Below are 17,267 nucleotides of genomic sequence, written 5' to 3'. Positions count from 1 at the left end.
TGGTCACTTGAGTCACTTGAGTGGTGTCACACTTTGCCTAGTGTGGGTAGTATGTTAGGCCAGAAGGTCACTGATGAAAACAGTAAAAAAAACAGTGGAAAATGATTGAAGAAGAAGATAATGGCCAGAGTCCTTGCTATACAGAGACGAGGTGGTTGCTTTATTCACCTTTTACACACACATACATCCAAGGATCAAAATGAAACAAAAGTATTTACAGCATGAACTGTAAAGATTGGCCTCGGTCTCACACCTCCACAGTCCTACCTTGACTGATACCTGCCTGGCAGTGGCAGGTCTCCCTACTTATAGGCTAAGCCCCTCCCACTGGACCATACCAAAATCCTAACTGAATCCACAATTACACCAGTTCATTGTCCGGAGACGATACATTTCTCAATACATATTTTGGTGTCACACATTATATCCACATAATATAATAAACATAATAATTAGTATTCACTTTCCCATGTTACACAAAAGTTGGCATGTTCCCCAACACACCCAGTTGGTAGTTGCTCCCTACAATGGAGCCTACAATCAGTCAACACACGATATATAAAGTCAAACAAATCTATTTCTCTGCAACAAATAATTCAAACCCTGTTTGTGAACTTCAGTCTCAGTGGCAGGGTGAACTGCCACAAGTGGCACTGTGGCAGCGACGCAGTGTGCATTCTTCAGCACTTAATTCCGCTTGACTTCCTCCTCCTCCCGTTGGTCGATCCAAGGAACTGCAGCGACCAATGAGGCGTCTATATTTTTAACCGAATCTGCACCAGAACGAGATAATCTCGTGAATAGCTATTGTATTTTAACGGTGCCATCCATTACGAGATTTGATTAACCCATTTTGGGGCGGGAACCCCTTTTGGTGTTATGTTATACTTTAGCAATTGAAAAATAGCAGATCTACAAGCTCATAGCGCGGCACCGAGTGCCGCGCTATGAGCTTGTAGGTCTGCTATTTTTGAAATATCCTGGAAATGTAGTGCAAATCTTTGAATATAATATTCTTTCAGAGCGAACGTTTTCAACTCAAATCTTTGCTTCTGGGGAGGGGGGTGTCCCTGGAACAACATATTTTCAGATGGGGGTCGGCGGCCAAATACAGATAATTCTGAGGGTCCTTTGACATGAAAAAGGTTGAGAACCACTGACACATAAACATGAGGTTTTTCAGAAAACAAAGGCATTTGTAGAATCGTCCTCAGGTCTAAATGTGTTAACCCATTTTGGGTGGGAACCCCTTTTGGTGTTAGCATTATGTTATGCTTTAGCTATTGAAAAATAGCAGATCTACAAGCTCATAGCGCGCCACCGAGTGGCGCGCTATGAGCTTGTAGGTCTGCTATTTTTGAAAAATCGAAGAACGACTGACATAGAAACATAGCTTTTTCAGAAAACTGTCAGGATGTAGAAGACATTTGTAGAATCGTCCTCAGTATCTAAATGTGTTCATATCTCTGCCTCCCCAGATGTGTGCCTGAAGGACACCATGTCCGTGGCTGACAGCCTGTACAACCTGCAGCTGATCAAGGAGTTCTGTGAGAACAGCCTGCAGAGCTGCTGCCACCTGGCTGTGGAGGACCTGCTCTACGCCCCGCCAGCTCTGCACGTAAGACCCGCCTTCTGCCACCCTCTGCCCCTTTATCAGCCAATCAGTCAGTCAGTCAATCAAACAAACAATAAGGGCCTTTCTCGGCCCCACCCCTCTCCCACTGTTTATATTGTGTTTTGTTTCCAAGATGGCCGGAGGTGAGCGGGCGGGGTCGACATATGACCTTACATTGGAGCGGCAATTAAACACAGACCCAAGACAGACACAAGACAGGTGTCTTGAATGTGTGAACGCAGCCCAGTAAGGGCATATTATGTCAACCCCGCCCGCTCACCTCCGCCCCACCCCCTCCTGGTGCTGCGGCCATCTTGGAAACTAAACACAATATAAACAATTGGAGAGGGGTGGGGCCGAGAAAGGCCCTTATTCCCAAGTCCAGCATGTAAAAATACAATACAACACAACAAAGTCAATAATAAAATAAGAAATGGCAAGTGCTGCAAGTGACGAAGTAAACATAAAACCCCCACATCACAGACACGCTGTTAATATATTTGAAGTGAGGAAAGGTAGTGACACCATTATGTTTTTCAGTGTAGTGCCTTTGACTTTGGCTGTCAGTGTTGGATACTGTACGTCTCTGTTTTGTCCTGCTTGAGCCGAAGGAAGATTTTGCAGTATGAAGATACAGCAGTATGTAGATTTGGGTGTAATCAGCAGCACAGCTGTGAAAATTTATGCTTTGTCTGCTGATGAAACTGCCAAGAGACGGCATATATACGCAGATAAAAATGTACCGGACCTGTGGGATTGAGTTGACGTTATAATTCTCAGAAGAGTGTTCTTCGAGGGCAAAAAGTACCTCTCTACCTTTGAGTCTGAACCAGCTATGGACAGAGTGTGTGTGCGTGTGCGTGTGCGTGTGTGCGTGCGTGCTCATTAACCCACTAGATGGACGCTACAAGGCCAAAGCTCAATAATACAATTAACATTTTGCACTTGAAGCATTTATCCAGCTCACATCCAGTTTATCCAGAGCCACTTGCAAGTGTGAAATGGAAATGAGCAGAGTAATGAGCTCTAGTCAATAAATGCAAAAAATGGTCACATAAATAGAGCGCAGAGAGAAACAAAGTAGTGCCTCAAAGAAACTAACATCTAAAAAACACATTCTATGAAGAGTTGAGACGTAGAACCATTTAAGTCCATGCTTATTATTCATCATTTATAAATTATGGATAAGGGGTCTGTGGACAGCTTCTGGGGGAGGAGTCGGCATAAATTATGGATTTAATCCAAAAATGTCAACGGGTGCAGCATCCGAAAAAAGACAGAGAAAGGAGAGAGAAATCTCCCAACGTTATTTATTGAAAAACAAAGAAATACAACGTTTCCGGCCTAACCGGCCTTCGGTCAGGTATATGAACATGCATCACAAATAAACATTGAAACTGCTCTTTTCCTCAGGTGAATATCATGAGCTTCGTGGCTGAGCTGCTGGAGTGCTTTGAGGTTCAGAAGCCTGACTTTGTCCAGCCCGTACAGCCAGTCGACCTCACAGGTCTCTTGCTTCCATTGCATTCAACGTTTTGGCACCAATACAACAGTATTATATGTTAATGAGTGATTGCTCCTTCACCTTGACGACCTGACCTGTGATTTTGTCTGTTTCAGATGCCACAGGGTTGCTGGACTGCACCAGTCCAATCAGTGGGAATAGCAACAGGTAGGTCTACCATATCACCACCACCATCTTATCTAACTATAAATGCACGTTACGTACGTCTGTAATCCACGTTACTCGAGAACCGTCAAATTCGACACACGCGTTCCACACCCCCGCAGGGAGTGCAGTGCCCGGTGTCGAGTCGGTCGGACCCACGGTTGTCCAGAACCGCCACAAAAGGCCTCTGCCCGAGCTCTGGACCTGATCACCCCTATATCTCCATATATGGAGCTGGTCTGTTCTGACATCACAACACTTCATATTTGGGCATGCCTGACACAGCACTCCATAAACTTTATGGCATAAAGGGACACAGAGAGACAGATTAAAGAAATCTCCATATATGGCCATAATAGGGACACAGACAGATGGGTGACTCGGTGCTCTATGCAGCACCGCTCTAGTGACTCTGTGCTCTACAGCACCGCTCTAGTGACTCTGTGCTCTACAGCACCGGTCTAGTGACTCGGTGCTCTACAGCACCGCTCTAGTGACTCTGTGCTCTACAGCACCGCTCTAGTGACTCGGTGCTCTACAGCACCGCTCTAGTGACTCTGTGCTCTACAGCACCGCTCTAGTGACTCGGTGCTCTACAGCACCGGTCTAGTGACTCGGTGCTCTACAGCACCGCTCTAGTGACTCGGTGCTCTACAGCACCGGTCTAGTGACTCAGTGCTCTACAGCACCGCTCTAGTGACTCTGTGCTCTACAGCACCGCTCTAGTGACTCGGTGCTCTACAGCACCGCTCTAGTGACTCGGTGCTCTACAGCACCGCTCTAGTGACTCTGTGCTCTACAGCACCGCTCTAGTGACTCGGTGCTCTATACAGCACCGCTCTATTGACTCTGTGCTCTACAGCACCGCTCTAGTGACTCTGTGCTCTACAGCACCGGTCTAGTGACTCGGTGCTCTACAGCACTGGTCTAGTGACTCGGTGCTCTACAGCACCGGTCTAGTGACTCTGTGCTCTACAGCACCGGTCTAGTGACTCTGTGCTCTACAGCACCGCTCTAGTGACTCTGTGCTCTACAGCACCGCTCTAGTGACTCGGTGCCAGCACCGGTCTAGTGACTCGGTGCTCTACAGCACCGCTCTAGTGACTCGGTGCCAGCACCGGTCTAGTGACTCGGTGCTCTACAGCACCGCTCTAGTGACTCGGTGCTCTACAGCACCGGTCTAGTGACTCGGTGCTCTATACAGCACTGCTCTAGTGACTCGGTGCTCTACAGCACCGGTCTAGTGACTCGGTGCTCTATACAGCACTGCTCTAGTGACTCGGTGCTCTACAGCACCGGTCTAGTGACTCGGTGCTCTACAGCACCGGTCTAGTGACTCGGTGCTCTACAGCACCGCTCTAGTGACTCGGTGCTCTACAGCACCGGTCTAGTGACTCTGTGCTCTATACAGCACCACTCTAGTGACTCTGTTCTCTACAGCACCGGTCTAGTGACTCGGTGCTCTATACAGCACTGCTCTAGTGACTCGGTGCTCTACAGCACCGGTCTAGTGACTCGGTGCTCTATACAGCACTGCTCTAGTGACTCGGTGCTCTACAGCACCGGTCTAGTGACTCGGTGCTCTACAGCACCGGTCTAGTGACTCGGTGCTCTACAGCACCGCTCTAGTGACTCGGTGCTCTACAGCACCGCTCTAGTGACTCGGTGCTCTACAGCACCGCTCTAGTGACTCGGTGCTCTACAGCACCGCTCTAGTGACTCGGTGCTCTACAGCACCGGTCTAGTGACTCGGTGCTCTACAGCACAGGTCTAGTGACTCGGTGCTCTATACAGCACAGGTCTAGTGACTCGGTGCTCTATACAGCACCGGTCTAGTGACTCGGTGCTCTACAGCACCGGTCTAGTGACTCGGTGCTCTATACAGCACCGGTCTAGTGACTCAGTGCTCTACAGCACCGGTCTAGTGACTCGGTGCTCTATACAGCACCGGTCTAGTGACTCGGTGCTCTACAGCACCGGTCTAGTGACTCGGTGCTCTATACAGCACCGGTCTAGTGACTCGGTGCTCTACAGCACCGGTCTAGTGACTCGGTGCTCTATACAGCACCGGTCTAGTGACTCGGTGCTCTATACAGCACCGGTCTAGTGACTCGGTGCTCTACAGCACCGGTCTAGTGACTCGGTGCTCTATACAGCACCGGTCTAGTGACTCTGTGCTCTAGTCTACAGCACCGGTCTAGTGACTCGGTGCTCTACAGCACCGGTCTAGTGACTCGGTGCTCTATACAGCACCGGTCTAGTGACTCGGTGCTCTACAGCACCGGTCTAGTGACTCGGTGCTCTATACAGCACCGGTCTAGTGACTCGGTGCCAGCACCGGTCTAGTGACTCGGTGCCAGCACCGGTCTAGTGACTCGGTGCTCTATACAGCACCGGTCTAGTGACTCGGTGCTCTATACAGCACCGGTCTAGTGACTCGGTGCTCTACAGCACCGGTCTAGTGACTCGGTGCTCTATACAGCACCGGTCTAGTGACTCGGTGCTCTACAGCACCGGTCTAGTGACTCGGTGCTCTATACAGCACCGGTCTAGTGACTCGGTGCTCTATACAGCACCGGTCTAGTGACTCGGTGCTCTACAGCACCGGTCTAGTGACTCGGTGCTCTATACAGCACCGGTCTAGTGACTCGGTGCTCTACAGCACCGGTCTAGTGACTCGGTGCTCTACAGCACCGGTCTAGTGACTCGGTGCTCTATACAGCACCGGTCTAGTGACTCGGTGCTCTACAGCACCGGTCTAGTGACTCGGTGCTCTATACAGCACCGGTCTAGTGACTCGGTGCTCTATACAGCACCGGTCTAGTGACTCTGTGCTCTAGTCTACAGCACCGGTCTAGTGACTCAGTGCTCTACAGCCGGGCACCGGTCTAGTCACCATAATGACACATTTCAGTAACTTCGCAGCAAATGTGTCGCAGGTGTCCGTGGTATAACCGTGTTGTCCTTCCACAGCGGTTCGCCTGCCTTCATCTTCAAACAGCCCTTTGTGCCCATCTGCTCCCCAGTGTCACCCGGTAAGAAAGAAGTGTGGGATCTTGGGAAATGAGCCTTATTTCTGACTTGGCATTTTCAGATACTTTCAGGTATTGTTTGTATTTTTGAGTGGTGTAAACCACTCCTACAACTGGCTTTTGTGTGCAGAAAAAAATGAGCATGGTTGCTATGTTCAAAATAATTTCTGACGTAATTAAAACTGGATGACCGTAGCAACCATGCTCATTTTTTCTGCACAAAAAAGGCCAGTTGTGAAATCACATCCGGGTGTGATTTCATTACGTCAGATCAGAGCTGATCAGGCTATATAATACCTTACCTTATATAATAATAATGATTTCATTACGTCAGACATTACGTCAGACCACAGCTGATCATGCTATATAAAACCTTACACCACTCAGTTCACACGGGTGTGATTTTTTATTTTTAGGGGCGCTACGCTAGCCCCTCCTATGCCCATGCTTTGTGTGTCTGTGTGAGTGTGTGTACCCCATCGCGATGATTTGATTGGCTGAGCAATGTCTGTACCCCATAGCGATGATTTTGATTGGCTGAGTACGGAATATGATGTATGATGATAAGAGCTCACTTCACACGAGTGTGATTTTTTTATTTGTAATTTCAGAGAGCAAAATATGGACCAAGAAGCAAATCAGGTAGCCACACTTTTTTGAGTTTGACACAGTTTATGTATTGGGGGTGGGGGGGTTATTACTTTTATATTATAGCTTGAAAACGGTGGACCCTAGCTAAGTGTAAATGCTTTATCATGGTTTGTCCACAAGTAACAGTTATTGTATTGACTTGTGCTTTCGTTTGAAATGTACCCATAGGCCATACTGTGAAACACACATTTCAATCAATTGATCAATCTGTATTTAAGCATTATGTTATACTTTAGCTGTTGAAAAATAGCAGATCTACGAGCTTGTAGGTCTGCTATTTTTGAAAAATCGTGAAAATGTGGCCCAAATGTTTGAATATATGTGACCAGATTTGACTGAGAGACTGCCATCGCGCAAATTCCAGCTTTTCACCAGAGGAGAAAAACTTTGTTTTGTTTGAGTTTATAGCACAGGCAGACTCGTCACATACTAGAGCATGTCTGGAGCTGAAATCAACATGTAAATATGAATAAATGCTTAAACATTTAGCTAGGTGTAATGTTAGAGACAGATGGGGGGTCGGTGGCCAATTACATATAGTCCTTGACATGAAAAACTATAGAAACATGAGGTTTTCCGGAAAACTGTCAGGATGTAGAAGACATTTCTAGAATCGTCCTCAGGTCTAAATGGATTAACAAACACCGTTTCTCTCCCTCTGTCTCTTTGTACAATGTTCCCCATTGGTCCGGGTCAACCTCCCCGCAGCCGTCCTCTCTCGTCCGTGACCTTCAGCATTCCGTTTGGCCTGGACAGCGACGTGGACGTGGTCATGGGCAACCCCATAAACCTTCGCTCGGCCAGCACCGACAGCCTGACCGCCATGATGGCGTCGCCCGCCAGGTCGTCGGGGCTGACCTGCATCCCCTACTGCCCGCCGGAGGACGTCGGCCACCTGCTGGTCAGCGCCTCGGCCCCTTCGTGGGGAGGAGGAGGAGGCGCGCACACGCCTCCTCCCCTGGGAGAGCTCCCCACCATCGAGGAGGGTCCGCAGGTCATCCACACGTCCGGGGGGAAGAAGGGCAGGAGGGACGGCGGAGGAGGAGGAGGAAAGGGAAAGCCAGACGCGAGCGTGGACATAGGGGAACGAGGAGGGATGGTGGGGGTAGGGGGGAGGGTCCCGGAGCCCAGGCTGCGGCCCGAGGGTGCCCCCGCCGGGTTCTTCCTCCACTCCCCAGAAGAGAACTCGGCGCAGCTCAGTAGCTCCGCCCCCGGCCGCTCCGGAATGTTCTACCGACCCGTGGGCGGGGGAGAGGTGGGGGGCGGGGACGCCGCGGGAAGGCGTGGTGGGGGGAGGAGGGGGGTCGAGAGGCCCGGCCGCCGAGCCTCGGACATGTCGCGCGACGACGACTCGGTGCTGCGCGACGGCAGCATAGACTCTTCGGAGGCGTCGGACGACCTCCCCAGGAACGCCCCGGGCAACGTTCGGCCCGGCAGCAACGGCCACAGCAACGGCGGCGGCAACAACAACAACAACCAACAGCGCATGACCAGCTTTGCGGAGCGGCGTGACAACAGACGGAGACAGCCGGCCGCTCCGGGGGAGGAGTCGGCCCCCACCCCGACCACACCGGGGACCCCTCACACGCCCTCCACGCCGGCAGGAGGTGGAGGGCCGTCCGGCCATCAGGACAGCCCGGGGGGCCACAGGGGGCCCGAGCCGGGCTCCGATGCCTGGGAGCTGGGGGCCCGTCTGGAGGAGAAACGCAGGAGCATCGAAGCCCAGAAGAGACGGATCGAGGCCATCTTTGCCAAGCACAGGCAGAGGCTGGGGAAGACGGCCTTCGATCAGCTGAAGAGAGAGCAGGGAGAGGGGGGAGGAGGAGGAGGGGAGGCAGCGGAGGAGGAGGAGGACAGCCTTGAGGAGCGCCTCGCTCACATGGAGGAGCACCTGAAGAAGGAGGAGGAGAAGGAGACCGAAGGGAAGGAGAAGGAGAAAGAGAAAGGAAAGGAGAGACCCGCCGAGGGAAATAGCCAAGCTCCGCCTCGCCTGGAGAAGCAAGTCACGTTCTCTGTGGAAACGAGGAAAGACAACGCGAAGGAGAAGGCAGGAGAGAAAGAGAAGGGACCGGAGAAAGTAGGGGAGGCCGCCATGGCGGATTACAACGAAGTGGTGCACAAACTGACCGACGCTCTGCAGTCGCTGCAGAAGGACATGCAGAAGCTGACAGAACAGCAGCAGCAGCTCATGGGCAAACCGAGACCCGTGGGCAAAAACAACCCGACGTCGGCCCCTAAGAACAACCTCAGGACACCGCCGAGAACCCCGACTAAAACTCCACCTCGCACCCCGACTAAGACTCCTCCCAGGGTGGCCAGTAAGGCGTGGCTCATCACCGCCGGCGGTCACAGCCCTTCCTCCGTCGCCTCGCCCTCTCGCCGCTCTCAACTGCACCCCTCGGCTTCCCCCGGCAACGCCCCCATGTCGTCCTCCTGCCCCGCCCCCCGCACTAAGATCCACTCGTCCTCCTCCGCCGCCACCCCTCGCAGCCCCAAGCAGCAGCAGCACCCCCACCCGCGCCCGCCACGTCCCTCGGAGCTGAAGTTCCCCCCGCTCGCCCGTGTCCTGACGCCCCCGCAGAACGTGGACACCCTGCCGCACCTGCGCCGCGTGTCCCCGAGCAAGTGTCAGGTTCAGACCTCCTCGTCCTTCCGCATCGGAGGACCCCGCACCCCGCAGGAGCCTCCCTGTCCCCCCCAGGCGGCCGCCGCCGCCGCCACGCAGCAGCCCGAGGAGAGCGCCTCGGAAACGGCCAGCTCCGACGAGACGCCCACTCAGTTCAGCTTGGAGCTGGAGGAGGGGGAGGCGGCCACGGCGGCCGCAGCTCTTCTTCCCCCGGTCAGGAGAGAGCGCTCCGGGGCGGCAGGCGGCAGCATCGCCAGCAGCATCGCCGGAAGCATCGCCGGCAGCATCGGCGGAGGCAGCAGCTCCGGCGCGCCGTCCGAGTGTTCATTCGAGAGCGAGACTCTTTCGATCTCCGCCGCGTACAGCGTGGGCGGCGGCGAGGCGGGAGGAGGGAGAGGACAGAGGGTAGCGGCGCGGAAGCGACGCAGCGTCATGGAGGCGTCGCTGACGTCCCTGGGCGAGCCGGAGGGCGGCGGCGGCGGCAGCGACGTGCTGACGGACGAGGGGCAGGAGTTTTCGTCGGATTCTATGAGCGACAACGCGGAATCCACCGCGGGTTCCGCAACGGAATCCACCACCGCGGAACCAGGCGGTGAACGGTTGGTTGTGGAACCTGCGGGTTCCACGGAAGATCAAGGGGCCACGCCAACGCACCAGACAGACGTGGAAGGACAACAGACAAGACAGATGGATGCTCTGGAACAGAGTGCGACGCGAGGAGGAATAGGCCTTTTCTTTAGGGTGAGTGTGTGCATTCCTCGAGGAGGAAACAGCTTCGTTGTGCATTTATGCAGCTTGTTGTGACAGTAATTCAAACATAATTACCCCACCGCGGAAGTCGTGACTTTCAAATGCATCGTGTTTGGGCCGGGGGAGGGTGAAAATTGGCACTGCATGTGATCCTACGGGCTGAGGCGGCACCTGTCAGAGGGGAGTGCTGGGCGGGAGGAGTAGGAAGAGCTCTACGTCCTCCCGGTGGGGCCAACACACTGGCAGGGGAGTCAGTATAGGATACAACAGTACGTCCTCCCGGTGGAGGCTCCTCACTGGCAGGTGAGTCAGTATAAGATACAACAGTATACGTCCTCCCGGTGGGGCCAACACACTGGCAGGTGAGTCAGTATAAGATACAACAGTAGGTCCTCCCGGTGGGGGCTCCTCACTGGCAGGTGAGTCAGTATAGGATACAACAGTACGTCCTCCCGGTGGGGCCAACACACTGGCAGGTGAGTCAGTAGAATATAACAGTAGGTCCTCCCGGTGGGGGCTCCTCACTGGCAGGTGAATCAGTATATGTTACAACAGTACGTCATCCCAGTGGGGGCTCCTCACTGGCAGGTGAGTCAGTATAGGATACAACAGTATGTCCTCCCGGTGGGGCCAACACACTGGCAGGTGAGTCAGTAGAATACAACAGTAGGTCCTCCCGGTGGGGGCTCCTCACTGGCAGGTGAATCAGTATATGTTACAACAGTACGTCATCCCAGTGGGGGCTCCTCACTGGCAGGTGAGTCAGTATAGGATACAACAGTACGTCCTCCCAGTGGGGGCTCCTCACTGGCAGGTGAGTCAGTATAGGATACAACAGTACGTCCTCCCGGTGGGGGCTCCTCACTGGCAGGTGAACCAGTAGGATACAACAGTACGTCCTCCCGGTGGGGGCTCCTCACTGGCAGGTGAGTCAGTATAGGATACAACAGTACGTCCTCCCGGTGGGGGCTCCTCACTGGCAGGTGAGTCAGTATAGGATACAACAGTATACGTCCTCCCGGTGGGGGCTCCTCACTGGCAGGTGAGTCAGTATAGGATACAACAGTACGTCCTCCCGGTGGGGGCTCCTCACTGGCAGGTGAGTCAGTATAGGATACAACAGTACGTCCTCCCGGTGGAGGCTCCTCACTGGCAGGTGAGCCAGTAGGATACAACAGCAGTGACAACATGTGTGTGCGGGGAGAAAAATGTGGTAGAAATGTTAAACAAAAAATGTATACTAAAATAAGAACACCTTATTGTCAACCTTTTTCAAAGGGATATGTGTGATTGTGACATGGTGCTTTGTGTGCAGGGGGAGGTGCACAGTGAGGATGAGATGGCCCAGCGTAGAGCGCTGCTGTTGGTGAGACAGCAGAGGAGAGCCGAGGAGATGAAGAGTAGGAGACAGTGTTACGAACAGGAGAGGGAAAACAGGTAACGGCGCACGCACGCACGCACTCACATGCACATCAGATATAAGGGCTTGAATCTGACATACTCAGGCTTGAATTTGTATTTCTGTTCATTTAAAGGACAACTTTAGGTTTTTTCAACAAAGGCTCATCTTAGGTTTTCCATGTATTTCCAGACCGGCCTCCTCCTCGGAGGGGGGGGAGAAGATGGTCCGGGGAGGTTCCCCCCCGTGCCCCCCTACCCCTCCTGCCGGAACCTCCCCCACCCCCCCGGCCACCCCGCTGCGCTGGGGCGAGTTCACACGGCGGGAGCACGCTCACCGCCACCAGCTCCGCATTATGTCCGACCTGGACAAGGTGCTGCGGCAGAAAGCAGCCTCTCCTCCTCCTCCCCGCGGGCGGGGGGCCGTCGTGAAGAAGAAGGCTCGCTCGCGGCCCCGCAGCATGACCAGAGAGCTGGGCACCACCCAGCTGTCTCGGAGCCCGGCCAAGGGGACGCCCGGTAAGTTAGTTACGGGTACGGTCGCCGCTAAACCATCTCGCCCCTCGTTTTTTTTCCCGGCGACCTCACGGTTGGGGTATTCTTTATTTTGTTTTACTGAGAATAAGGTTAGAAAAAAGTTTAGGGTTAGGCATAGTTTTACTGGGGTTAAGTTTAGGTATAGGGTTAGGTTTAGGCATCGTTTTACTGAGGTTAAGGTTAGGAATAAGGTTAGGTCTAACCGTTTAAGCATAATTTACTTATAGGTCACTTTAGGAATACCAGGCCGCGCAGTACCGCCGGCTGTACGCCCGGGGCGAGTTGGTAAAGGGACGAGTTGTTTGGTAGTCTTATTTAGTACAAACTGACCAAATTGACACTTAATTGGCCCGCAGACCCCCATATAAGAGAATATTTTTACGGCTCTCTAGCAGTGATTCTCAACCCGTTTAATTTCAAGGACCCCCCGGTTTGACTATCTAATTTATATTGTAAAATCAATGTTAATTTAACTCTGAGAGTGTACATTTGTGTCACTCTCAGAGTTACAGACCCATAAGTGTCCATTTGATTCCAAACTATCATTTTAGCTGGGGACCCCCTGGAACTCCCTCAAGGACCCCTGGGGGTCCCCGGACCCCACTTTGGGAACCACTGATTTAGTAGACCCCCGTTTCCCCAAACACTGGGTCAGGCCATCTGTGGGTCCCAACTTAGTCCCGAGTCCCATTTGACCACATGTGCTTGTAGAACTGCTATTTTCACTAAAGTTTGGGTATTTTCACTAAGTTGTGGGTTTGGGGCTAAAACGTTTGGAAACCACTGATTAGACGAATGGACCCATTCATACTACATACTGTAGATCATTGTCTCCACCAGGCCGAAGTCATGGGGAGAGAGTATGTTTTGCACTCCGTCCGTGTGTGTGTGTGTGTGTGTGTCCTTCCTTCCTTCCTTCCGTCCGTCCGTTACCAGCTAATCTCCGCCACCGTTGGCCCAATCCATGCCAAACTTTGCACACACACTCCATGGATGCCAACGATGAACCTCTTCCCCAAATATTCCTCAACGGCATGTTATAGCGCCACCATGAGGCCGATTTAGGCAAAACACATTTCTGTAGATTACTCGTACACATTTTATCCATACATCACACAATTCGGTATACACTATCTCCATAGTCATGTGATCAACACAGATCTGCACAATTTCCCATGTTCCATCCTGATTGGCTAATATTGGCTTCCAAAGCTCACATGATTGGTCCGTTTCGAACAAAATGCCACAAATCACAAACACAGTGTGCAATTTCCGTGAAATTATACACGCACATTTCCACTAGGCCGAGGACGACATGCCTCTTTTCCGAATCAGCCTCATGGTGGCGCTATAACAGGCCAATTCCTGTTTTTAGCTATAACTTCATCAATCTGTATACAACTTATGTATGCGCACTCCCTAGAGGCCATGAAAAAACATTGTCTCTGCATCCCTACACATCTGCCGGTTATAGCGCCACCATGAGGCCGATTTCTGCTAAACACATTGCTTATGTTAGTCGCACAGATTTCATCCAAATCTCACGCAAATCGGTACACATGATCTCTGTAGTCATGTGATCAAGACGAGTCTGTTGGATTTATCAGATTCTACACTGATTGGCTAACATTGCCTTCTAAAGTTTTCAGGAGTGGCCCGTTTCGTTCAAAATGCTGCACATGTCCTGCTCATCCCACAATTCTATCCTCAGAGATTCTATGAGCAACAAACAAAAAAACATGTTCATATTACTCCTAAACATTTTGCAGAACATCACACACACTCCTATCCTCCTGGTGGAGACCCAGAAGGGCACTTTTTCTAGTTTTATGTGTGTTTAATATCAAAAGATTACATTCCCTTGAATGTCCCTCCCTCCCCCCCCTCCCTCTCTCTCCCCCCCCCCCCCCCTCCCTCTCCCTCTCCCCCCCCTCCTCTCTCTCCCTCTCTCTCTCTCTCTCTCTCTCTGTGTCTCTCTCCAGTCTCTAAGTTGACTAAGGTGTACTCTCACTCTTCTCTCAACCTGGCAGCCACGTCTGATGAGCCCGACAACAATACCAGTGACCCCGCTAAACCTCCCAGGTAGTACCACAGTACTTAAGTAAAAGTACTTAGTTACTTTCCACCACTGCCTCCCATGTAGACATGTACAGTACTGTAACCCCGCTAAACCTCCCAGGTAGACATGTACAGTAATGTAATCACGCTAAACCTCCCAGGTAGACATGTTGTACAGTACTGTAATCACGCTAAACCTCCCAGGTAGACATGTTGTACTGTACTGTAATCACGCTAAACCTCCCAGGTAGACATGTACAGTACTGTAATCACGCTAAACCTCCCAGGTAGACATGTTGTACAGTACTGTAATCACGCTAAACCTCCCAGGTAGACATGTACAGTACTGTAATCACACTAAACCTCCCAGGTAGACATGTACAGTACTGTAATAACACTAAACCTCCCAGGTAGACATGTACAGTACTGTAATAACACTAAACCTCCCAGGTAGACATGTACAGTACTGTAATCACGCTAAACCTCCCAGGTAGACATGTTGTACAGTACTGTAATCACGCTAAACCTCCCAGGTAGACATGTACAGTACTGTAATCACACTAAACCTCCCAGGTAGACATGTACAGTACTGTAATAACACTAAACCTCCCAGGTAGACATGTTGTACAGTACTGTAATCACGCTAAACCTCCCAGGTAGACATGTACAGTACTGTAATCACGCTAAACCTTCCAGGTAGACATGTTGTACAGTACTGTAATCACACTAAACCTCCCAGGTAGACATGTACAGTACTGTAATCACGCTAAACCTCCCAGATAGACATGTACAGTACTGTAATCACGCTAAACCTCCCAGGTAGACATGTTGTACAGTACTGTAATCACGCTAAACCTCCCAGGTAGACATGTACAGTACTGTAATCACACTAAACCTCCCAGGTAGACATGTACAGTACTGTAATCGTGCTAAACCTCCCAGGTAGACATGTACAGTACTGTAATCACGCTAAACCTCCCAGGTAGACATGTTGTACAGTACTGTAATCACACTAAACCTCCCAGGTAGACATGTACAGTACTGTAATCACACTAAACCTCCCAGGTAGACATGTACAGTACTGTAATCACGCTAAACCTCCCAGGTAGACATGTACATATCGATACGTCCTCCCGCGATAAATAATCGATAACGATTATTCAAATATCGATATCGGGGGGAAAAACTCCCAGGTTAAAATGATTAAATTAAGCTATTATTTTATAGACTTGTCTGATCCCACTTTCTCAACAGCCGCCCTGATTCGCCCGCTCGATGTATGTCACCAAGCCAGCTGACCAATCGGAATGGAGACAAGGACTGGGAGACCGGGTCCAATGGCACATCACCTGCTCCTGAGTACACTGGTATAGGACACATAATCTGTACAGTTACTGTGTACTAGTTTTCCTCTGTATGCATAAATAATGTGTTATGTGCCATAATGTATGTGTGTGCGTGCAATGTGCATTTCTAATTGCAGGACCAAAGCTGTTCAAAGAGCCAAGCTTCAAGTCCAACAAATTCATCATTCACAATGCTCTGTCACGCAGCTGTCTGGCTGGCAAAGTCAACGAGGCACAGAAAAACAAGATAGTTGAGGTATAGATTTAAGGTTCTGCGTAGCCGTCCTGTATTCTACCAGCTATACTTGATCATCTTATGTATTATGTTCACGACAACCATGAAATGGTTTATTTTAGGGATGTCCCGATCACGTTTTTTTGCTCCCGGTCCGATTCTGATTGTTTGATTTTGAGTATCTGCCGATAACGATGTTTCCCGATCCGATATTTATATTTTTATAGAACACTTATGCCATATCACAATAGTACAATATCCAAAATCACAGACAATATCAGTCTAATATCATGATATTGATATAATATTGATACCAGGGGTGTCCCGATCGCGTTGTTTTTGCTCCCGATCCGATTCCGATGATTTGAAAATAATGTGATCGATCACGTGACAACGGGACAACCCTAGTTTATTTACTACACACACACACACACACACGCACACACACACACACACACACACAGTACAAAACTTTAAAAAAGGACGTAATTTATTCTAATTGTTGTTATTGCAATTTACAAGCCGCGTTCGCTTCCCGCGTTTGCGCGTCTTACTTGTTTAGTGCTTTATTGAGCATTGAGCTATAGTAGTTAGTTACACTTCAACACGACGACTAGTCTACGACACAAACAAAATGTGCCATCAAAACAACAACTGTTATCAAACCTAGTATTTCCTGTTCCATTCTTGTCCCTCAAGGAGATGGAGAAGAGCCCCGCCAACCACTTCCTCATCCTGTTCCGCGACACCAGCTGCCAGTTCCGCGGCGTCTACACGTCCAACCCCGACACGGAGGAGCTGGTGCGTCTGACGGGCGTGGGTCCGCGGACCATCGGCCCCTCCCAGGTGGAGTGCATGTTCAAGTACAGCTCGGACAAGAAGCAGTTCAGCGCCATCCCGTCCAAGACCTTGGGCATGAGCGTGGACGCTTTCACCATCCCGGGTCACCTGTGGCACGGAGGAGCAGGAGGAGGAGGAGGAGGAGGAGGAGGAGGAGTAACCAGGAGAGCGAGCATTACTAAGAAGGCTGGCACGTCCAAATGAGCACATGACATTAAAGAAAAAAACCAAACCCAAATTGACACTAATTAGCCCCATTTGAAAAGATGCCAATGAGAGAATATTTTTACGGCTCTATAGCAGTGATTCTCAACCCGTTTAATTTCAAGGACCCTCAGTTTGACATGCATTAGTCTACGGACCCCCATTTAATGGCATTTCTATCTCTGGGACCCCCAATTTATATTGTAAAATCAATGTTAATTTAGCTCTGAGAGTGTACAAATGCATTTGTACACTCTCGGAGTTACAGACCCATAAGAGTCCATTTGGTTCCAAACTATCATTTTA

The 17,267-nt window shown here is 50.8% G+C and overlaps 1 protein-coding gene across 1 annotated transcript in view; it reads left to right on the top strand.

Annotated features, from left to right (window-relative positions):
* The window catches only part of LOC306921362 (calmodulin-regulated spectrin-associated protein 3-like), a gene marked incomplete at both ends in the record, with an annotated part of 42,022 nt that extends 25,061 nt beyond the window's left edge, over positions 1-16,961 (top strand). Inside the window, 12 exons of the mRNA XM_079498473.1 lie at positions 1,479-1,618; positions 3,029-3,122; positions 3,236-3,287; positions 6,258-6,319; positions 6,928-6,958; positions 7,676-10,334; positions 11,659-11,780; positions 11,935-12,260; positions 14,261-14,363; positions 15,591-15,703; positions 15,820-15,938; positions 16,617-16,961. Coding sequence (XP_079354599.1) covers positions 1,479-1,618; positions 3,029-3,122; positions 3,236-3,287; positions 6,258-6,319; positions 6,928-6,958; positions 7,676-10,334; positions 11,659-11,780; positions 11,935-12,260; positions 14,261-14,363; positions 15,591-15,703; positions 15,820-15,938; positions 16,617-16,961 — 4,166 coding nt within the window. The remainder of the gene's footprint in view (positions 1-1,478; positions 1,619-3,028; positions 3,123-3,235; positions 3,288-6,257; positions 6,320-6,927; positions 6,959-7,675; positions 10,335-11,658; positions 11,781-11,934; positions 12,261-14,260; positions 14,364-15,590; positions 15,704-15,819; positions 15,939-16,616) is intronic.
* Between the last annotated feature and the right edge of the window lie 306 nt (positions 16,962-17,267).

Source organism: Electrona antarctica (assembly GCF_951216825.1).
Source record: "Electrona antarctica genome assembly, chromosome: 4".
Lineage (NCBI taxonomy): Eukaryota > Metazoa > Chordata > Actinopteri > Myctophiformes > Myctophidae > Electrona > Electrona antarctica.
The sequence above is the reverse complement of the archived record's forward strand: the minus strand, read 5'-3'. Positions and strand labels throughout refer to the sequence as shown.